Source organism: Poecile atricapillus, chromosome W (assembly GCF_030490865.1).
Source record: "Poecile atricapillus isolate bPoeAtr1 chromosome W, bPoeAtr1.hap1, whole genome shotgun sequence".
Taxonomy (NCBI): Eukaryota; Metazoa; Chordata; class Aves; order Passeriformes; family Paridae; genus Poecile; species Poecile atricapillus.
Window position 1 is genome coordinate 107,645,724 of NC_081288.1, and position 22,441 is coordinate 107,668,164.

The 22,441-nt window shown below is 45.7% G+C and overlaps 1 protein-coding gene across 9 annotated transcripts in view; it reads left to right on the top strand.

Moving 5' to 3' along the window:
- LOC131591486 (E3 ubiquitin-protein ligase NEDD4-like) overlaps positions 1–19,547 on the top strand; it is a 90,744-nt gene extending 71,197 nt beyond the window's left edge. For 2 of the 9 annotated variants that reach the window (XM_058862246.1, XM_058862240.1), the window contains 20 exons: positions 414–473; positions 3,128–3,259; positions 3,723–3,842; positions 4,502–4,699; positions 5,126–5,203; positions 6,546–6,600; positions 6,690–6,746; positions 10,460–10,518; positions 11,803–11,868; positions 12,329–12,558; positions 13,203–13,324; positions 14,086–14,156; positions 14,260–14,355; positions 15,402–15,475; positions 16,480–16,540; positions 16,833–16,892; positions 17,334–17,441; positions 17,745–17,841; positions 18,126–18,198; positions 19,160–19,547. In XM_058862246.1, coding sequence (XP_058718229.1) covers positions 414–473; positions 3,128–3,259; positions 3,723–3,842; positions 4,502–4,699; positions 5,126–5,203; positions 6,546–6,600; positions 6,690–6,746; positions 10,460–10,518; positions 11,803–11,868; positions 12,329–12,558; positions 13,203–13,324; positions 14,086–14,156; positions 14,260–14,355; positions 15,402–15,475; positions 16,480–16,540; positions 16,833–16,892; positions 17,334–17,441; positions 17,745–17,841; positions 18,126–18,198; positions 19,160–19,262 — 1,920 coding nt within the window. In that variant the 3' untranslated portion in view covers positions 19,263–19,547. Of the gene's footprint in view, positions 1–413; positions 474–3,127; positions 3,260–3,722; positions 3,843–4,501; positions 4,700–5,125; positions 5,204–6,545; positions 6,601–6,689; positions 6,747–10,459; positions 10,519–11,802; positions 11,869–12,328; positions 12,559–13,202; positions 13,325–14,085; positions 14,157–14,259; positions 14,356–15,401; positions 15,476–16,123; positions 16,222–16,479; positions 16,541–16,832; positions 16,893–17,333; positions 17,442–17,744; positions 17,842–18,125; positions 18,199–19,159 lie in introns of those variants that run through there. The other 7 variants (XM_058862247.1, XM_058862242.1, XM_058862248.1 and 4 more) reach the window with 5 other exon arrangements.
- Positions 19,548–22,441: the final 2,894 nt, after the last annotated feature.

The window sequence follows — 22,441 nt, forward strand, 5'->3', positions numbered from 1 at the left end:
GGGAACGAGGCTGCTGTGCTGCTTTCTCGCTGCCTTTAGCACTGCTGGAGCTGGGGGCTGGCACGTGGGGCTGGGCACAGCCTTCCTCCTCCTCTGCTTCAGGGACACTCCTCATCTCCTGAGTGTTCAAATCTGAGCACTGAGAGCATTGCCCTAAAACATCATCTCACCTGATCTTAACCACATTTCATCCTTCCTAAGCTAATGATCATTTCTGGCAGCTGAGTACATGTTCTTCCTAAATCCAGCGCTCCTCTGGGGTTCTGGCTTGGTTACCAGCCACTGATGCCTTTCAGATTTGCTATTATCCATCTAACTGCTCTCTCTCAGTAAATGTAAATGCTCCTAAAGATGTGACAGTAAGCTGTGACCTTCTTCAGTGAATGTGTGTAACGTTAATTATCATTCAACAGCAGAATGGTCCCTCTAGGAGAGCTCGTTCTTCAACTGTCACAGGGGGAGAGGAGCCAACGGTAATAAAACTCTTATCATCTAACTCTATCACTATCTCTAACTAAGATGGGGGGACATTTAGGTCTTGTACAATGAGGTACAATGTACTTTTAAAAAAAAAAAAAAGAAAAGAAAAAGCAGCAATGTGTTGAGTGAAATACAGGTATTGAATGAAAACTTATATATTTTTGTCTCAAATTTTCTCAAAATACTGCAGTTGCCTGCAAATACTGGCATGGTTTAGGGACATGGATGTGACATTGAATTATGATGAAGCTGTTCACTAAGGAGCTGCCATGGGCTCCTGAAAAATGAAAGCTACAACAGCTAATTCTTTAAAAAGGGACGCTGGAAGCAGCAGTGATTACAGACATCCAATCATTGTATGTGTATCTGTGTTTGCATCTTGTATCTGTCTTCCTTTACTTTCCATAGACTAATTAATTTTAATTCTTAAAGTTGGTCTTAATTTGAGAGCCTTGGGGGTACAGTGATATAGCACAGAGCTCTTAATGGTCTTACTGAATGCCAGCTTCATTTTCCAGCAGTTCCTCAGCAGTCCAAGACTACAGTTTGACCATCCCATGAAATTTTTGATGTGCTTTGCTGAAAGTGGGTTTAATCTATATTGAACTTTAACCAAATTATATATATTGAACCTTTAACCTAATTAACTGTCAGTCTGAAGTGAGTTATTTCATGGAAATCATTTACAGTAACTATCATAAATAGCTTTTATGAATTTATGCCCTCCTAGAGAATTTGTTTCAGAGAAAGAAAATTAATTTATACTTGGTATAAATTTCTATTTACATCTGGGAAATAAATAAGTCTTACTTTGGGCGTTGATGCATCATTCTGTAATACTGTCTATATTCAGTGTTTTTTAATTTTAGAACCAGAGGAGAACACTTGCAAATAGCAAAGTCTAACTCATTAGTCTGACTCATTAATAGTTAGTTAATTGTGCTAGATAAACCTGCACTGCAGTGTTACTCCCTTGGCAGAGCATCTTGTCTTGGTTAGACTTTTTAAAGCAAAATATTAATATTTCCCTGCAAATAACTGAGTTCAAACATTGGTGACTCATTATTAGTGCAGCTGTACCAAGATGTTTTAGCTCATCATGCTGCAGTCACTCATCCCCCCCTTGTCTTTGTGGAGCATTTACACCCAGAGTCCCAAATCCGTGCAGGATTCGTGGTCTAAATCCTTTGTCTTCAAAGGCTGCGTTCTCTTGGGTCTTTGTGCACCTCAGGCTCACAGACCAACAACCTGTCAGCAGTAAAAGGCTCTGGTCACCTTGGTTTTGCCTTCAGAATTCCTCCAAAGGCCCTCCTTGGAGCAGTACCCCCGGCTCAGGCCCAGCAGTAGTGTCCTTGTCCCCAGCTCTGAGCTGTGAGTGAGACACTGGGGGCTCTTTGCAGCCCTTCCTGTGGCCTTCTTGACCCCTGGCAGATGGGTTGGCCACTGGCACAGCCTGAGCAAGGTGTTCTCCTCGTGGCCTGCCAGCTCTGTGAACCAGCACAGGGAAAATAGTCCTTGGCTCTTCAGGAGAGAGGGAAATGAGTCTGAGAGTCTGTACTTGGATTCTTCATGTGTTTCCCTCTGTTTTCTGTTCCCTGTTGGGGTATGTCAGCTTCCTGACACATGCAGTATCTCTTCTCCTTTCCTTTCATGATTATACCTGCAGTTCTCCAGTTCCTTGTGTCAACTGTGCTCTGCTTTTAAACAGCACCTGCATTGCCTTTGGCACTTGCTCTGGGTCTGACACGGACGAAGATGAAGCAAGAGCAAGAATTAAGTTCATTATCTTGCTGGAGCAAGGAATATAGAGGGTAGGAAGAGAATGTGTCCTAGATTTCAGCAGGAGCCTTCAGAGGCCTTTATTGTTTCATGGCAAAACTTCAGAGCTTGTAGTGCATCAGCCTCTGAATTATGCAAGTCTCTCCACTTGGTTCCAGTTCCTGGCTCATGTGTATGAACTCGTGCTTGGGTATTTTGGGGGCAGGAAGGACACAGCCACACCCAGGGACACGGTTCCTGTGGGCAACAGGATGTGACTTGGGTTACCTGTGTGCTTCTCCTAGAACAGGGTCTGATTTGTGGAGCTTTTACTGAAAGTTTTTGTCATGCTGAGGCTCTAGTTTGGGGTTATCTACTGTTGTCGGGGCACAGAGCCCTGAGTGCAGCATTTGTGACAGAGCAAAATGGCTAAAATTAACTTTCTAAACCCACAGTAGTTTCTGGCAACTGATTCAAGACACCCTGGGGTAAAGAAGAGAACAGGACTTGGGAGATTTTGGCTGCAGGTTTATTTAACTCTTACTCATCCATCCTGTTAAAAGGAAGAAACCCCAGCCTTTTAAAGAAAGCTCATTAAAACATAAAGTTCCTTTTTGTCATTATGTGTAATAAAATAGAATGTTTGAAGGCATATAAACTTGTCTGTTTGTGTCAGACTGACCCAAAAGATCTCTTGGAAGAAAAAAAATTATTTGCTTCAAAGGCACGTGACAAAGAGCTTGAATGAAATTAAATCAGAAACCAGATTTTTCCATATGGTTGTTGTGATTAAGAAGAGTGTAAGTTGCTTTTTTTTTGCAAACAACAGACTTTGAAATGTTTTTTAGCTATTATAAAATAAGAATTGAGTGATTTCTTGCCTGAGCAGCCTTCTGTGGCTTACGTGCACACCACGCCTGGATTACCTTCGGGCTGGGAGGAGCGCAAGGACGCCAAGGGCCGGACCTACTACGTCAACCACAACAACCGGACCACAACGTGGACACGGCCCATCATGCAGGTACCGTGCTGCACCCAGGGAGAAAACACTTGGCTTGGCTAGGGGTCATTTCAGTTGCAGCAGCTTCCAGAAAGCTGAAATTTAAAGGAAAAACCCTAAGCATTGTCATGACAATACAGATGAATCATAAAAAGCTGCAACAGTTTAGGATGGTTTTGGTTACTTTTAATTATGTCAAGGCACGGGTTAAGGTGATTGCTGCTAGGGAATGAATTTCCAGAGGTGCTGAAGAGCTCTTAAAAGGAGGCGAATGTGTTCTTTGGAGTGAATTTGAAAGTTGGCTTGAGCCATTAATAGAACCAGACATTCTTGGCCCTTCCCGTGGAATTACATTGAATACCTGGCCTTTAAGGAAATAGGGTTAAGAAGAGCAGTAGTGATGATAACAATGACATCAGCTTGAACATGTCCTACTCACGGGCAGCGTTTGTGACGTTTGTGACCTGGCTTTGCTCTGGCACAGCTCGCCGAGGATGGGATGGTGGGGCCGGGCACGAGCAGCAGCAACCACCTGAGCGAGCCACAGATCCGGCGGCCCCGCAGCCTCAGCTCCCCCACGGTCACCCTGTCAGCACCGCTCGAGGTGAGCCCCCCCGACTGCTCCTGCAGCCACTCCTCAGTCCTTGGCCTTCAAACAGGGGCTGCACTTCTTTCAGAGTAATTCCAAATGCTGTGCACTGATGTTCGCTGTGACGTGACTAAAGAATAGCTGAAGTGGCTCCTTACACAATCAGAGCCGGTGTGTGTTTGACTTCTGACAGTGTGATTCAAACTCTTGCCTCAGCTACTCAGGGCTGTGCTGAGGAGAGCTAGCTCTTCAGATTTCCTCTTCATGCTTAAGAGTTTGAAGAGCTGTGGCTCACACAGCCTTGCACTTAAAGGCATTTTTGTAAATGAGATACCCTGCCCCTGAAGCACAAAACACTGCTTTTTGTCTTTTCCTTAGTAAAATGAAATATGGACACATGCAGGGCAGGTGCAGGGGAAGGTACAATCAGGTGTAAATCCTGGGGGCATTGTCATTGCAGAGGAAGGCACAGAACACCATGTCCTTCACAGCAAAAGACTGTGTGTGTTCGAAGGCACAGATAGAGCTAATTATGTTCTAGTAAATCAGTCCCAGCATTGAATTGTAGTATTAATTACATCTGGAATGAGAAGCTGTTTGCTGTGAAGCCAGGTTGGGTTGGTTTTGCAGCCCCGAGTGCCATGTGAGCAGTGGTGCTGTTTCCTGCTCCGCAGGGCATGAAGGACTCTCCGGTGCGCAGGGCAGTGAAGGACACGCTCTCCAACCCTCAGTCCCCGCAGCCATCCCCCTACAACTCCCCCAAGCCCCAGCACAAGGGGGCCCAGAGCTTCCTGCCCCCGGGCTGGGAGATGCGCATCGCCCCGAACGGCCGCCCCTTCTTCATCGACCACAACACCAAGACCACCACGTGGGTAAGTGCTCCAGCCGAGGCACCAGGGCCATGCTCCCGTCTCTCCTCCTGCCTCTATGCCCCCATGTCACCCCATTCCAGCCTGGCACTTGTCTTTGTGCTTGTGAGAGCCAAAAATGTGTCTGTGGATGTAAAAGCCCTTGTGGAATGCAGGCATCCTAAGAACAGGCGTGTGGCTTTTGAAGCACATCCCTGGACATAGCACACACACATTTAATGGCGTCAGGTCTTACATCACCCGAACTCACTCAGCACCAGAAAATTCACTGCGCTGTAGGAATCCTAATGAGGCATGTTTTGTTCTATTCTCCAAAAGGAATAACTGTAACATAGGAGGATTTCTAGATCCGTGTGTGCTTGACTTTGTAGATCTGCCTTGATCTGTTGGATTTACAGTTGCATACTGTGTGTGTATCCTGTGTTCCAGGAGGATCCACGGCTGAAGTTTCCGGTGCATTTGAGATCCAAAGCATCTCTGAACCCCAATGACTTGGGCCCTCTTCCTGTAAGTGATGCTGTGCCTGCGTTCTGACCTAACCTGCTGTCCCAGGGCTCTGCTCTGTTCTGGACACAGCCCTTGTTGGAGGCTCTGGAGCCCTGCTGTGTGCTGGGGCTTGCTCAGGCCCTCCAGGGCCAGCCCAGGAGGCTGTGATGGCCTTTGTCTGTTCTATTGGAGTGTTGAGCTTTGCACACCTTACCTGGGCTATGTCTCTGACTGTGCTTTTAGATAATCATTTACTGATTGAGAAAAGCAGAGCAGATTGTGCCAGGCAAGCTCTCATCAGTGCACCAGCATGTTCTAGCATTTAGAAATTGGAATAAATTTTGATTTTTCAATGAAACCCCCATATTTTGCAGAGCAAATCATCAATTTAATGTCAGAAGCTTTGTCCTACTTGCAATCAAGGTATAATGGGGATTTACAGACATGTCAAATGCAGAGCTTTGCTTTGTTTTTAAAAATACCCCCAGACCTTAAAGGTAGAAAGTAATGTGTGAAAGCTGCCACATGCCTGGTCACAGCAGCAGGAATGCTCTTTGGCTTTAGGAAACACTGTGCTTTTGCAGTTGTCCAGGTACATGGGGCGTGTGTTCACCTTGGGGGCACTGAAGGGCCAGTTACAATTTGTTCTGTTAACTGCAAGGGGTGGAACCAGGGTAGCCTGACTTGTCACTAGCAACAGATCATTAGTAACAGATTTCACCTCAGTTAAACCTCCTGGTTTGGATTGAGGCTGGGATGACTACAGAATTTAACACGAGTTTCTCCAACAAGATTGAAGTGAAATAATTTCTCCTCTGTATTTTCTGGCAGGCCAGGCTGGCCAGCATTGCCTACAGCCTGCCATCCGCCCTCCTTTCTGCACTGCAGGCGCTTGGGACATGAGAAAAGGGAACGGATGAAAAGGGAAGCCCTGAGGACTAGGTTAGGACATTCTTGTCCCACTGTACAGGGAGCCTGGGTTACACATTTACAGTAAATAACCCACATGGCTTTCAGAAGTAGGAGCAGAAACTTTCAAACTAAGTCACGATGGACCATCTGTTCTCTGTGATTGTTTGCCCTCAGCAGGAAATGGGTGGGAATCCTGAGGCAAGAGGTTTCCATTTCCAAGCTTTAGAAAATATTCCCTGCGCAGGATTCAGTTACCTCTATATGATCTAAATCTGAGTCTGCCTTGATTTCTGGCCTTGCCATTATGCATCTGGTCACTTGGGGTTTCCTACCTCATAAGCATCTTTGAGACAAGTCCAGTAGGTGTGGACAGTGCGCTGCTTCAGGCTGTGTGAGACTGCTACTGCTTCACTTACGCTCTCTTTTCTTTGTTTTTATTTCCCATTTCCAGCCTGGCTGGGAGGAAAGAATACACCTGGATGGAAGAACGTTTTATATAGACCATAGTAAGTAAGCACTCAGGCACTAGAGCAAATAGACAAAGGGAGGTACTAAGTATTGAAGTGAAAGCTTTGTGATTTTACTCTTCATTTAGGAAGCCAGGTGTTGATATGTGGAGACATTGATACCAGAGACTTAGTGCCCTCCTACGGTACTGTACATTCACTGGAAGCTTGCTTTAATTGGCTCATCAAGCTTTGTCCCTCTCTGACTTGTGAAGCATTAACATTTCCTCTCTGTGGTTTCTTTTGTTCTTGTTGATATTTTGGAGTTGTTGTTGTTGTTGTTGATGATCCCATGGCTTATTTGCACTTAATAAATTAAAATATACACTAGGAATAGAAAATAAGATGAGAAAAGATCCTGTAGCCACAGCTCCACATATAGGCAGTGGAGCAATTAGCACTGAGAAGTACTTTCCTCTGCTTTCAGGTCTGTGGCAGTGCTGATTCTGATCTTATTTCCTATTTAGAGCATGTGAAACTGCACCAGCCCATTAATATTCTCCAGTTCTGTTAGTGGAGTTTTAGTGTAAGTGATGTTTCATTGTAGATTTGTCTTCCTAGAGCATCTCAGAACTGCTGTGTGAGTTTTGTTGGTGTTTGGAAACAAAGCCACCCACAAAGGCTGGCCTGGGTCTTCTTATTTTTATTTTTTTTTTTGTTTGTTTGGGGTTTTTTTTTTGAGATTTTAAGACTTATACTGAGACATTTCTTCACAGCCATTGTTACCTCCCATAACCATCAGAGGAGGGTGCACAGAGAGTTAAAACCTAAACTTAGCCATGTTTGACTGAATTAGGTTTGTCCCTCAGTTTCACTGATTCCCACGCTCATCCATAGAGATGACAGTGTTAAGTCATTATTAAAAGACTGCCTTTAAAGTAATAACAATTTTGAAATGGAATAAATACTTTTAACTAAACATTGGAAATACACTTGTCAAGCACCCGATGAACCTCTTCCAAACTTCAGTACAGAGTTATCCTTTATCCCTTCCATAATTGTTTTTCCCAACAGAGATCTGGAAATGTAACTATGGCCATTGATTTTAAACTGCTGCCACTAAGGAGTCACAGGATAAAATTGTCCCATTTAAAACACCTGTGTAGCTGCTGGGCCTCCCAATCTCTCTTAAAAGTCTTTAATTTTTTAGTCTCCTGAAGCTATTTGAGCATGTGGTAGTCCCTAAAGTGGAATGTTAAAGTCATACATTAATTAGACTTCCTCAAAGAATTTGTAACTGTTAACGAAGCAAAATTTATGTATATCTGAAGTCTCCCTCCAGCCTCTTTTGATCTGAGTGGATTTAGCTTCTCATATAGCATTTTTCACAGAAGTTTGGGGAAGCTTTTGGTAATGCTGCCTGTTTCCAGCAGATGTCCCTTTGGTCTCAGCCTGGTGCCTGAGCACTGCTGGGCTGGGGGGCCTGGAGGGCCAGGGGCTGTGCCACTGCCAGGACACAAAACCAGCAGGACAAGTCTGCCAGTCAGCTGCTGGTCGTGTCCTGCTTCCCTGCTACGTTTTGTACCTCTGCTGCACACTTCTCCAGTGCTGTTTGTCCTATTTTTGAAATGTTTCTCTCATCTTTGGGAGAATTCCAAGAATTGCAGAATTCCCCTGCAGCCAGCACAGCCTCTGTGCTGTTTCACAGGGAGCAGAAGCACTGAGAGCAGCACACAGGTGTTACTGGTACCAGAGGCTGTGTGTGACAGTGAACCCTTCCCTGGCTCTCTGGGCCCTCAGCTGCCCCTGTACCTTACCCTCCATGGCACCCTGGTGTTCCCTGCACACTGCTGCTGTTTCTGGGAGCCTCTGTTCTACCTGGTGGAAGGGATCACAAGGAAAAACAACCATTCTGCAACCATTTTCTGAACAGTTACCAGGGATTCACAGACAAGGGGGATGGATACATTGAATGGGTTCCCCTCAGAGTGTGCCCACATCCACCAGCACATGCTGATAGTCACAATATGCATCAGTGATTTACACAAGGAATTAGGGGGAAGCACTCCTTAGTTCAGCAGGAAGCAGCAAAGCAGGAGAGGGGTTTGCTGGAATGGGATGGGAAGTGAGAGTGAGGCTGGCAAATGGCCACTGCAGTGTGCAGGAAGAGGATGTGTGAAGAGAATTGCAAAGTATTACTCAGAACAGGAATAATTAGCAGAATTTTGGTTGAAAAGGGCATGAAAAATGCCATCACCCGGTCATGAGTTTTCTCACCCTGTGATGTATTGATAAGAGTGCCTAAATCCAACCCTTCTGATGCCATCAGCACTGGGAATGCCTGGCTGTGAGAGTTCTGTATCTGGCAGGGGGTCCCAAACTTCAGGGAAATAGGGGGCCCCTTGGAAAGGCAGGGAGAAGAGGGAATCCTCAAAGGCCTGAGAGCCTGCTTTATGACAGAGAATTGTATTGGTGGGAAGACTCAAATCTTTGAAATTTTTTAAAATGTTGAGAATTTTGAAAATGTTCTTCAAAAAGCATAAGTTTGTTATCCATGTCCACTTGGGATAAGACAAAGAATCCTGAGCTACAATTCCAGGTGGAGTTGTTCATACCAGACCATTTTTAATATGAAGTCCCTGTAAGACTCTGAAAATAAACTGAGGCTGAGATTCGTTGGTGTCGTCGTGCACTCAGAAGTACAGACAGCAAAGAGCTGACACATTGTCAGTCATTTCCAGTTGTGTTACCTCTGATTTCACAGAAAACTGGCACTGTGATTTGTGGCTGCTGGTGTCAAGAAGTGACCAGAGAACTTTGTGGAAGGGAATTCCAGTGTAGGGGTTGAAAATGGAAAGGGCTGGGCTGGGCTGGGTGGTTCTGCCTTGGCAGCAGCTCTGGGGTCTCTGGAGCTCAGGCTGGCAGCCCTCCAGCATTCCCATAAGTGATCAATAGCTTTAATGTGTGAAGGGAAGTAAACTAATATTTTACTATTAAGTTAACTAATAGATCAAATGGCTTGAAATGTGCTTGCAATCCTTCAGAATTTTCTCCATTTAACATTTGCTTAATGGCACCTTTCAGATTCAGTCCCTGTTAAACCAGCTTGGGATGCTCAAAACTTCCAGGGCTTTTCCAGTTCTAGAAACATGGAAAATGCAATCTTGATTCCTGATACCCAGTCCCTAACCCAGAGCAGTGTCAGTAACAGAGGGATGGCAGGCCATGGGTGACCAACACCTCGCCAAAGCAGGTGGCACCTGGGACGGGGTTTGGAGCATTGTCTTATTGTTGCAACACCATTGTTTTGTTGTGATTCCGTCGTGTTCAGAATCCTGGGAGGAGCAGCTGTCTTAGAGGCAGGGGAGTCCCACCGTGGTCCTGTAGAGCCTTTCCTGTCATCCTCCTGGTGCTCCTCAAAGCTGTAGATGGAAAGCATCTCCCTTGGTTGTAGCAGGGTGGTTCTCTTGCACCAAAACAGGACAGTTCTGCCTCCCTTTACCTTCTCATTAAATCAGTCTAGGGAAAATGCTAATCCCTCCAAGTTTAGAAGTATGATACTTCAGCTGTCTATGCAAAATTTCCAGACAGTAACCTGGGGTGTCATTGCCAAAAGTCTGGGGTTCCTTTACCTGTCGGGCCGTGTATCTCCAATCCCAGCCCGTGTTCAAATGAACATGTTCACCCACTCGTGCAGATGTTGCCATCAAAGCAGTGCAAATTCCCTGGGTTCTGGGGTAGTTCTGTGTTTTTGAGTGAATGTTTTCAACTAAACAGTGTGTTGGGGCTGGGGAGGGTGGGGAGACACAAGTGTTTGCTAACCCTGACAGAGCTGAGCAGTGCTAGGGAGAAAAAACCGACAGAAATTCACAGTGTGGTACCAGAGAAACCATGGGATTGTTTCTTTTGTTATTTGCAGATAATAAAATTACGCAGTGGGAAGACCCCAGGCTGCAGAACCCAGCCATCACGGGCCCAGTAAGTACTGCTGTGGGATCTTCCATTAAATGCCCATTAAACTGCTTCCATTAAATGCTCTGCCTGCTCCCCACATCAGGGGTGGGCAGCCTAGGAGGAGCAGGAGCTCTTCTGCTCCACATCCTAAGTCAGAAGAAGCTGGGAATGTCACACCAAGTTCAGGGCAGCCTCCCAGATTGTTCAGGGTTTGGGGAGGCCCAAGGAGAAGTGCTCCTATTTACCCCTTACCTGGGTCGTTACTGACAGTAGGACTTTACTGAGCTGACACATTGTTCTGTTTATTTGGGATCTCTGGACAACGAAAATCTCTTTACACTTGGGAGGAGAGAGGTGGCCCTATGTGGATTCCAAGTGTGAAAAAAAAAAAGAGACAAAAATGGGTCTGTCAGTTTAAGAGACATAAAACCTCCTGCAGGTAAACAGAGGTGTCAGAATATCAGCCTTAGAAAAATATAAACACAGCATTTTACTTCAGTATCAAATTTTTAAAATATCAAAGAGTGATTCTTTGACTTTTTATGCTGGTTTTATGCTGGATTATGCCAGGTTATGGTAATTCTGAGTGATCAGACTTCCAATCCCAAGATGTTTCCTGTGCCTTTTTATTCTGGGTAAATCCTTGTGACCTTTAAGAGTTTCAGAACAAAGGAGATGAGCCTGCTGCACAGTGTAATTCCAATTGCTTAGTAATAATATCAGTAATAGTCACTTGTTTGACCATAGTTGCTTTTAGGGGGATTTACCCATTTTTCAGACATTTAAAACTGGAGATCCTCACACACAGCACTCTGCCAAATGTTAATAGGCCTCTCCCCAGAAGTGCTGAGCATAAATGAGAGAGACTGTTTGAGAAAGTTTGTTTGAAGGAAATGAAATGCTCATGGTCCCTTGAGTGACTGACAATGGTTCGTTTGTTGGTTTTTAAGGGAAAGCAGGAGCTAATCCATTTCACAGAAGCACTAAGGATTCATCTGAATGTTTTCAATAATAATATTTCTGGTGCCATGAAAAACAGAATTACTTAAATTGCATTTTGTGTTGGGTTTAAATAAAGGAAACACGTAGAAAGAATATTTAACAGCTGTAGTAAAGTCATATTACCTTCAGAGTAAAATGGTATCATTTTGGGGGATTTTTAGATCTCTCCTGGCTGCTGTCCCTCCTGGGTGGGTTTAGGGGAGCCCATAGCACAATGTGTGGGTAGCAGGGCTGTGCATTCCCTTAAATACCGTGGGGTATCAGCTGAGTAGCTGGAATGACGTGTCCTCCCGCTGCTCCCAACAGGCAGTGCCGTACTCCAGGGAGTTCAAGCAGAAGTACGACTATTTCCGCAAGAAGTTAAAGAAACCTGTGAGTAGAACCAGCACGGGGGGGCTGCAGGACACACCTGCCAGGTCACTCCATTGTGCTGCTCCTCAAGGGCTCATGTGGGAACCAAAAACACAAAGCAAAGTTTGAATTTGATGGGTTTCTCAACAAAAAGCTTTTTAAAGTCTTTAAGACTCATATTTTTCTAGATAAATGCAAATGCCCTTAAAATAGAGCACAGTCAATCTTTCTCCTTTTTTGTTTTGTTTGTTTGATACTTTTCTTGTCATTTTCATCAAATATTTATCATAGAAGTCTGCAGCACTGTTCTGGAACTGGCCCAGTTCCTGCCATGCTCTCAACCTGTGGGCTGTGAGAGCACTGGGAAGTAAAAACACGGGGAGCTGGAACACCAGATGTCTGATCTGTCACTGAGTCAGTAATTTGCCCAAAGACTTCCTTCTTGAGACTAACAAGGATAATCTAATCTTCTTTGACACAGGCTGACATACCCAACAGATTTGAGATGAAATTACACAGAAATAACATTTTTGAGGAGTCCTACAGAAGAATCATGTCTGTGAAGAGACCTGATGTACTAAAAGCCAGACTCTGGATTGAATTTGAGTCAGAAAAAGGACTTGACTATGGAGGTGTGGCCAGAGAATGGTTTTTTCTCTTGTCCAAGGAGATGTTTAACCCTTACTATGGTCTCTTTGAATACTCAGCAACGTAAGTGTCCATTAATATTTGTTTTCTCAAGGGATATACATTACATTTTGCACAAGAGGCAAAGCTGCTCTGGGCAGAAGCAGCTCCTCCTCCTTCCCGGGGTGCCCTGGGCAGCCCCACTGTCCTGCTCCTGCTGCCCTTCAGAGGGCCTCTGGAATTGTCCTTGAGGACCCAGAAAACATTTCCATTGCTCAGACAATATCCAGGGCAGCAAAACTGCACTTTTTGAGGCCTGTAATGGTGAAGGGACCAATGTCACAGAAAAGCCTCTTTCCTCTGGTGCCCAGAGTTGCAGCACTGCTGTAGAGCGAGCTCGGAACGCAGCTGCCCGTTCACACTGCGGGAGCTCCCCAGCAGTGGCCTCCCTTTAAACTTTAAACTGGGGGCTGCCCTGCTTTAAAACCTTGGGGTAATCCACTAGTGCAAGGGAGAGAGGGCATCTCTTGCTCACAGTGGGTTTGGTTTGCTGCTGTGTCAGCCCTCAGTGCCTCCGTGATGGGACAGACTGGAAAGGACTTGGACACAGCTCCACAATGCTGTTGGAGGGAGATGCCCCAAGCACAAGTTATTTATTAACATATCTGAGTATCTGCTTATTTAAAGACTTGGTTCTTTAGCTGTTTTTTTTTCTTTCCCCAAAAAAGGGACAACTATACACTTCAGATTAATCCTAATTCAGGTCTCTGTAACGAAGACCATCTGTCGTACTTCACGTTCATTGGCCGGGTTGCCGGCCTGGCCGTGTACCACGGGAAGCTGCTGGACGGTGAGTCCTGCTCTGCTGCTGCCCCTGGGCTTTGGGGAAGGAAATGCACCTGCTCGAGAGCCCCAGGTTCTGGGGACAGTCTAGGACTGACACTGTTGAGACTTGAATGGTAATTCACAAAATTACAACAAGTGGGTTTCATACAAAGTTTTGCTCCTTTCTCCACTCAAGTTGAAACTCCAGAACCAGCACGAGCACTGTTCCTAGAGGAAAAGCATGGAATTTGTATCAGACATTTCCATACAAACCTGCAGCCAAACTAGGGGGGTCAACTGCAGCATATTTTGATACGTAAAATTATTGCTGAATGATTTAATTAGAATTTCTGCTTCATTTTGAAATCTCACACCAGGCAGACATTACTGACCAGATTTTCCTGAGCCCTGGTGCAGCAAAAGAAGCAGAGGAGTCCTGAGCAGAGGAAGCTCACCAGGCTGCTTTTCAGGCAATTCCTTGGAGAGAGGAGTAGTGATTTTACATGGGATAGAGTGCCCTGAGCTCAATTCCCCAGCTTTTGTCTCTCTCTGCCATTAATGTTAGGGTGGTCAGTGGAGTATGGCAGTTGGTGGATAATTGTTGAAACTGAAAAACTGGACCTTCTGTGCCTAAATACACCTGAGCTGCTTTGATGCTGTTGCAGTTGCAGGACTGTTACAGTCAGGAGGTAACAGGAAATGCCAGGGGTGGTGGCCCCAAGCAGTTGTACCTTCATGGAATGTGCAGGTGCAGAGCAGGGCAGGTAACGCTCTCCTCTCTCACAGGCTTCTTCATCAGACCTTTCTACAAGATGATGCTGGGGAAGCCCATAACTCTGAAGGACATGGAGTCAGTGGTAAGACCCCATTTAACCTGTGCCAGTGCTCACAGACCCATGGGTTTCTACAACTCTGCACTAATTGCCTATTTTCAAATTGCCTAATTGTGATCTGCCCTAGGATAGCGAATACTACAACTCTCTGAAGTGGATCCTGGAAAATGACCCTACGGAGCTGGATCTCATGTTTTGCATAGATGAGGAAAACTTTGGACAGGTATGTAAAGGTTATTTACATCTTAGAACTAGTTATTGCCAACAAGTACCTGAGTACTGAGCAGGGTCTCATGGTGGTGAATGCACTGATCAGCCTTCAGCTTCTGTGTTCCCAGCTGGGACTGGGGGTGCCACATTCCTGTCAGGGAGCCACGACGTCTCTGCGACAAGCGGGATACACAGCTGAATAAAATACTTGCAATGAGGAGAATAAAGGTGTGCCACAGTCCAGCTGGGACATGGTCTGAGCCCAGGGGCTGTTTGGGTTTCTGAGGTTGAAGGTGTTCTCAGAGAGTGGCAGAATGACCAGGGAGGTCCTCTCTGCAGTGCCTGTCACAGAAACAGCTGGTACAGCAGGGGGAAGCTGCCAGGTTTCATAGCATCACAGTCCATTACAAATGAAAATGTTGTAGACATCAAATTAATTTGCTTAGAAGTTTTTATGTCCTTTATGACCTTTTATGACCTTTTCTAGTGTCTTCCCTTTGTTTGCTTCTGAGAGCTAGATCCTGGCTCCAGGTACAACTTGACCTGGGACTATAGAGCCTTTTATAAAAACTGACTGAAACATTTCAAACCATGCACTCAAAGTCATGTCCAAAACATTCTGATCCACTTTCCAGTGCTTACTGCCTTTTTCCTGAAGCAATATAAAGTTATGGATTACATGGAGAAAGTATTACATAGGGAAAGTATTGAAGCCACAGAATAGAAAGGTTTTGTAATACACTGGTTGGCTTTGGGCAGTTTCAATATGTGATTTAGCTTCTTTTATTATAAATAATAACTATTAAAATTTTGTACATATAAAGTACATATTTTTGGTTATATTTTATATAAATAATTTCATTATTATAAATAATAATTATAATTATTATACGGCCCCTCTTTGCCAGTTTTCCCTTCTGTCAATGCAAGTTTTTTCCAAAGTGTAAATCAATTTACTTATGATTTCCTGATACTGCTTGTGAAATGCTGCTCAGGGAGAGTGGCTTCTGGGAGAAAGATGTCCTCAAATAACAGGTTTTTTGGTCTTCTGAAATACAGACATATCAAGTGGACCTGAAGCCCAATGGGTCCGAAATCATGGTAACAAATGAAAACAAGCGGGAATACATTGAGTAAGTATCATTATGGAATATGCCTTGGAGTAAGAAAGAGCAGTTGTAGTTACAATTGACCCTGCTGCAATTCCTAAACTTTGTACTCCACAAGAGCATCAGAGATCATTTGAAAAAAAAAAATAAATCTTACTGTTACTATTGGTTATATTGGTGAGATATAAGAACAAAGAGTAAATTAAATTACATGCTTTGTTCTCCTGAAATTCCTCCCCATGGAAACACGCTTCTCTTAACATCTAGCTCAGATGAGCCAGAAGATGATCTCCAGCCTGGCCCTCATCCCATTGTCCTCCTCTGCCAGTCACAGACCAGAGCCAGGATTCCATTGCCAGTGCTCCTACCAAAAATTGGCCAAATCTGAATTTAGGTGTAATTTTCAGCTTTCTCTGTTCTTCTGCCTACCAGGATGTAAAATGCAAAATTCACTTATACCTGCTGGCATTTTAAATCAGGGTCTTTTCCAAGGTGAAAGACATTAAAATTGCTACATTCATGCAAATTGGTAATTAATTTCCAATGCCTGGATCTGGACCATGCCTGGAATTGATTTTTTATGCCTGCACCTGTGAGGTGTTTGTGCTGTGGGTGGCTGGTACTGAAAGCAAGGTGTCCCTTTGATGCTGCAGTGTATTTCTTTATTTATAGGCGAGGTGCTGTGTCCTGACAGCTCTCCTCAGAGCTTGCAGACTTTGCTGGGAATTTTTAATTACTCAGTGCTCTGGAAGAATAAAATGTCTGCTCACGTAGGTACCTACAGGAGTGAAAATATTCCCACTGTGATCTGGTCATAGTCACTGGGGTTTTTGGTTTGTTTCTCCAAAATTCACTCAAGTCACCAGCCAATAAATTGAATCAACTGGTGAAAGCTGCTCAGTTACCTGAACTTGCTGAAATTGTAAATGACAAACTGAAAGCACTTGGGGTTGCTGAAACCTCAGAACACTTGGCTGAGACCTGGTAATGAGTTTGTTTTTCTGATGGGCTTTTGTTTCTTTCTGCAGCCTGGTCATCCAGTGGCGGTTTGTCAACAGAGTGCAGAAACAAATGAATGCCTTTCTGGAGGTGAGGTTCTGTAGCTCCTTTCTTTCACAAAAATAGGGATTTTTTTTCTAACACAGATTTCTTAACTCACTGCTGTGTGTGTAAAGGGAGCTTGGCACAGAATGCAAATAGAATACTTAATGTTTTATGATTTTACAGTTTTATCTTGTGTAAGAATATATCATCTTTCCCTTATGAGAATAAGGTCATTCTCTTTCAAGTTTAATTATTTGAGCTTGAAGGAATTTGGTCATTGATGTTTTTAATTAGAATTTATGTGGAATGAGAGTTTTAACTTTGCTCTTCTTTTTAGGGATTCACAGAACTGCTTCCTATTGATCTGATTAAAATTTTTGATGAAAATGAACTAGAGGTGAGTCAATTTGGTGCCCCAAGCCGACAGTTCTCTGACAGATGTGCCATGCTCTGGGCTCTTCAGTTACCCATCCCTCTCCCTTAGGGAATGCGCAGACACAGCTGCCTTGCTCAGAGTTGGAAATCAGATGTTTCTTCCTAATTAATAAATCTGTTCATGACGTGGAAAGAACTGTAGTTACTCGGGGAGGTGGTTGGGGTGTGCCTCTGGAAGTAGCTTGGTGGGTCAGTGCCAGTCACATTTGAGGCAAACACATGGAAGTTGCTGTCACATGGTGTCAGTGTGCAGCCATTCTCCAGTAGCTGGAACACTGTGGGAAGAAACTCGGACTCTCCCCTCCCTGTGTGCATAAATGGCCAAAGGGGCAGTGACACCTTGTTACCCTGTGAGTGCAGGGAAACACACTCCTTCACATCCCACCGTTCTGCTTCCCTGCAGTTACTGATGTGTGGCCTTGGTGACGTCGATGTCAATGACTGGAGACAACACACCATCTACAAGAATGGTTACTGCCCAAATCATCCCGTTATCCAGTGGTTCTGGAAGGTAAGACTGGGTACCACCTCTGACTGGTCCTGTAAGTCAAAGTTATTGCCCCTTTTTTGCAATCATTTTTCTTTATGAAAACTGCTAAGAATGAGGAGGGTGTTATGCTGGGGGCAGGATCTGCTGTCACCTCACTCAGGTGCCAGAGCAGCCCACAGATGCTACCTGGAGCAGAGACAATCCACTCTGTCCCGAGGCTTGGCTCATACAAAGGTCATTCCTGCTGGCTCTGGGCTGCTCTTCAGCCCGGCCCATCCAGGCCAGGGTAGGAGGCTGAGGCCAGTGGTGTCCATTTGCCAACAGGCTGTTCTGCTGATGGATGCTGAGAAACGGATCCGGCTCCTGCAGTTTGTGACCGGGACATCACGCGTGCCTATGAACGGATTTGCTGAACTTTATGGTGAGCTGCTCATGGCATGATGGGAATCCAGCCAACCTCTGACCCCCCCGCAGCACTGAGTTTTAAATGCTGATTCCGAGCTCACTTCCTTGGCATGACCAAGCTCTGAAACCAACTCACGGGCTCGGAAAGAAAGAACCGCATTCGTATTGCTCTAATGTACCTGGAACGGGTGAAAAATCCGGCCCACAACTGATGCCAACATTTCATGTCAAAAATAATGTTTAGGCGGTTTCGGTAGTGTCCAGCAATTTCTGTTTCATACGGTTTTCATTTTCACCCAGGTTCAAATGGTCCTCAGCTGTTTACAATAGAGCAGTGGGGGAGTCCTGATAAGCTGCCCCGAGCTCACACCTGGTAAGTCACCAAAGCATAAATTTCACCAAAGCATAAATTCCAGAGCTGCTCCTGCCAGAAGGGCCACACTGCTGCATTTGATCCTGTGGGTCCCCAGTGCCTTCACAAACTGAGAAACTGAAGGATATTAGTTTATTTCCTACATCCTAGTAAATGGATGTAATGAACTACAGCAAGTCAGACATCGCCAAACAGCCATAGAAAGCACATAAATCATTGCAGAATTCAAAACAAATGTAAGGTTATAATTTAACCCTGGTTTATAGATTTTGCAGACATGGAAAGCATTCATCACAAATTTATCTTGCTCTCTTACATTTCAGGAATGTGGCTTTTCAAAGAAAAATTGTGCTGAATTGGAAAACTATTATACAGACTATCAGTACAGACTGGGGATCTCTCTGTGAAACTAATCATTCTATAGAATAATGAGCTTTAATATAAAAAACAAACCTGAAGACAAAAGCACAAAACCCACCAAACAAAATCACAATACTACCCTGAACACACTCCAAAATCAGCCCATCCTCTTTGTGTTCCAGTTCTCTGCTAGCTTTTACCCTTTTACCTTTGAAAGATTTTCTCTTGGATGTTTCATCTCTTCCCCTCAGAGAGCAAAGGGTCTGTCCACTAAATCCAGAATATTTTTGCTGTGCCTCAAGAAATCAGCAAGAAATCTTTTGACAAAGATTGTTTTCCATCATCTAAATGTAGTGAGGGGCTCTCTGTTGGCTTTTTTCCCCTCTCCTAAGCGATTTTTACCAAATTCCTGCTTCCAGCTTTGCAAAGGAAGGCAGCACACAGTTACTGGAGAGCTCACCTTGGGCAGGTGTGGTGTGCAGGGAACTCTGTGGACCACAAGCTGCATTCTTAATCCGAGACCCCTAATCATTTCATCTTTTCTAGTTCTTTAAAACTCTATTTTCCCATGGATTATTGACTCTTTCCTTGTCCCTTCCAGCTTTAACCGCCTAGACTTACCTCTGTATGAATCTTTTGAAGACCTGCGGGAGAAGCTCCTCATGGCCGTGGAGAATGCCCAAGGGTTTGAAGGGGTGGATTAACTTTGCAGGAGCCGTTCCCTCTCCAAGCATGTTTTGCTGGCTTTGGCACCTGCCCGAGGGACTCCAAGGGACTGTGGCATAGCAGCTGCCCGGCGCTGGGCTCTGGAGCAAACCCTGGCAGCGCAGGGGCCGAGCCCCGAGGCTGGGACTGTCACCTGGGGTGGCCTTGCTGATGTTCCCGCAGCAGCTGCGAACTGATCACATTTCAGCAGGACTTACTCTATTTATGTTGTGCCTCTGTAGGCAAAGCCCTTAATAAATATTTTACACAATTTCTAATGACAATGAATGGAATTAATAATTTTACAGGTATAGTATTACAACTCATGTTTACTTCTTAATTGCTTTAGACATTTTCAGATTTTATTTCATTACAATTAAATATCATATACTTGGAAAAAATGAGCATTTTTCTTAATTTCAGACTTTTTTTAAGGCACGTTGAGCCTTGTGTTCCTAAACCATTCAGAGTAGGAGAAAGCGCTGTTGGAAGCTTTCTCTCCATGGGCTGTCTCTCAAAAGCAGCTCTCTTCATTAAGCACATCACTGTTGTTCTGTATCCAGAAGTATGGGCTGGATGTTGCGTTTTTGTATAAGTACTAGAAGAGTGTCAAGGCACAGCAGAGCCCTGACACAGCATGTCCAGATCTCTGTTCTGCCGAAACTGCCTTGCTACTGCCAAGCTGTACATGTGCTACAAAGCATCTGGGCTGGGGTTGGCATTAAGCCTTCCAGGAGAACGTGCTGAACCCTGTCATTCTCTCTGTGCAGTGATTGGTTTTCCATCCTTTCCTCATTCCTGTTTGCAACGGAGGCGTTCCGAATGAAATCTGGCACTCTGGAACACAGCTCTGTTCTGGCTCCTGTTTGTGTGCACTTGCTAATGAACCTAATTAACACTGGGGTTGTTCATTTCTAATGGCACTGACTCTGAAGGCACTTTCTGTACCACTGGGAAGGCAGACCTGGTTTGAGCATAAACATTAATGGGATTTTACTCCTTCCCACTGCACATGTCCTTCTGGTGCAAGATCTGTCTATGGTGAATTTGGCTGCTGCTGACCCAACCAGCTCTAGACCTGAGCCTGCAGACATGTTCCTCAGCAATTGTTTCTGTGGTTTCTTTTTTACTTACAAAGATTTATTTAATATACACTGCTATCTAATCCATTTTGTTACCTATGACATGTTGCATGCCTAATCTATAATGTCTGAGTTGCTTCTGTTTTGTGGCGGATTAAAGGTGACAGATTTGTGCTTGCCCCAGTGCAGTGACATGGTGACAGCACTGCTGGAGCAGGGCTGGTTCAACTGACCACCCTGTTCCCCAGCATCCCAGCAAGGTGACACCACTTGCCAAAAGAAACTTCCACCTCACTGCCAGCAGTTTTTGAGCCCTAGCCTTACCTGTGTGTCCAGCCTGAGTGCAGTCACAGTGCAGAGCCCAGGATACAGGATCACCCAGCTGGGAAGAAGCCTTACTGCCAGTAACACTCAGCAGTTATGGTCCCAGTCTTGAGGAAGATTAGGGTAGTACTTGAATGCAGTTCAATATTCCTTCTCTATTAAATATGCAGTCTGCAACCATGCTTCCTGACATTCCTACCTGACCTTTTCCATCTGTGGAGTGAGCTGGAACACAAGACAGTGGCTGGCATCAGCGTAGACAGGAATGCTGGACTGACTGCTTGGCTCTGGGGATAGGATAGATAAAGCCAGGTGTTCCCACTGACCTGTACATTAAGCACAGCTGATTCTAATATGGAATGCTTTGAGACAAGTGTCATACTCCAAAATTCGTTTTCTTTGTCTTTTCCTGGAGGATTTTTGGTGAAGTCTGATGCACCCATCAGAACATAGGGACTGCTGGGCCTGTTCTGGCTGTGAAGCTGCAGTGCCACGTCAGGCACAGAGGAAGGCTGGCACCAGCTGAGGCAGGTTATGTCTAACAATCCACCATTCCTCCTGGTGTGCTCTGCCCTTCCTTTCTCCTAAAACAGGTTCACTAATACTTACCCATATCAAAGCCTCCTCAGCCCCCTAGAATTACTCAGTACCATCTGGCTGGAAGTTTCTGTTGGTTGGATTATTTTTCTTTCTTCGTAAAATTAAATCTAGACTAATTGGCTAACCAGCTTCTGAGAGCTGCTCCTCAGCCCAGCCCACAGGTCCCCCAAAAGCGTGACTGGTGATTGCAGCACGGAGGCAAGGCTCACTCCATGAACTACAGTTACTGAGGAAATCAGCTGTTTCACAGCTTCATTTTTCCTAAGGAAATTTTCATTTACAGCAGAAACCGTCCCCACCCCTTAGACCCCATCTCTCATTATTTTTGGGGTTTCTCCATGAGAATTCCGTGCTGACGCTGCACAAAATCTCCCCGAGCGCTGCTGGGACTGGTGGGGTTTGGGGGTCCGGGCCCGCGGCGAGACCGTGCACGGTGCCCGGCCGGGGCCGCAGCTGGAGCAGGAGCAGCACCGGGCTCGGCTGATCTGGGTCCCGGTCCCGGTCCCGGCTCGGTCCGGCGGGCACGGGAAGGGGTCGGGGTGGGGCCGGGGCCCTGCGGCGACTCACGGAGGGTCCCGGGGCGGGGCCGAGAAACGGGCGGAGGCGAGACCAGGCGGTGCCGGGGCGGGGTCAGGCGGTACCGGGGCGGGGCCAGGCTGTACCGGGGGCGGGGCCAGGCGGTACTGGGGCGGGGTCAGGCGGTACCGGGGGCGGGGCTTCAGGAGCGGGTCCCGAACCCGACTCAGGTGTGCGGGGCTGGCCCGGCTCAGGTGTGCGGGACCCCAGGGCGGCTGCGCGGGGCGGGACCGAGGTGATTTAATCCTCGGAAGGTACCTGGCAGCCATTTGCTCACTAGGAGAACGGTAAGAGTAGGAGCTCCTTGTCCGAAGGCCCCAGGTGAGTCGTGGGAGCTTCGGCTTTCCCTGCTCTTCCCGCCGCGGACCCCGTCTTCCTTCTCTCCATATTCCTCTTCTTTCTGCCTCTTTCTCCCCCGTCCCGACCTCAAGACCTCCCCTCCTCTCCCCCCTCCGTCTCTCTGTCCCCCAAAACCTCTGCTCCTCTCCTCCCACCTAGCCTTCTCCCCGTATTCCTCTTTTTTCTGCCCCCTTCTCCCCCGTCCCTCTGCCATCCAAAACTTCCCCTCTTCTCCCCCACCTAGCCCTCCTTCCTTC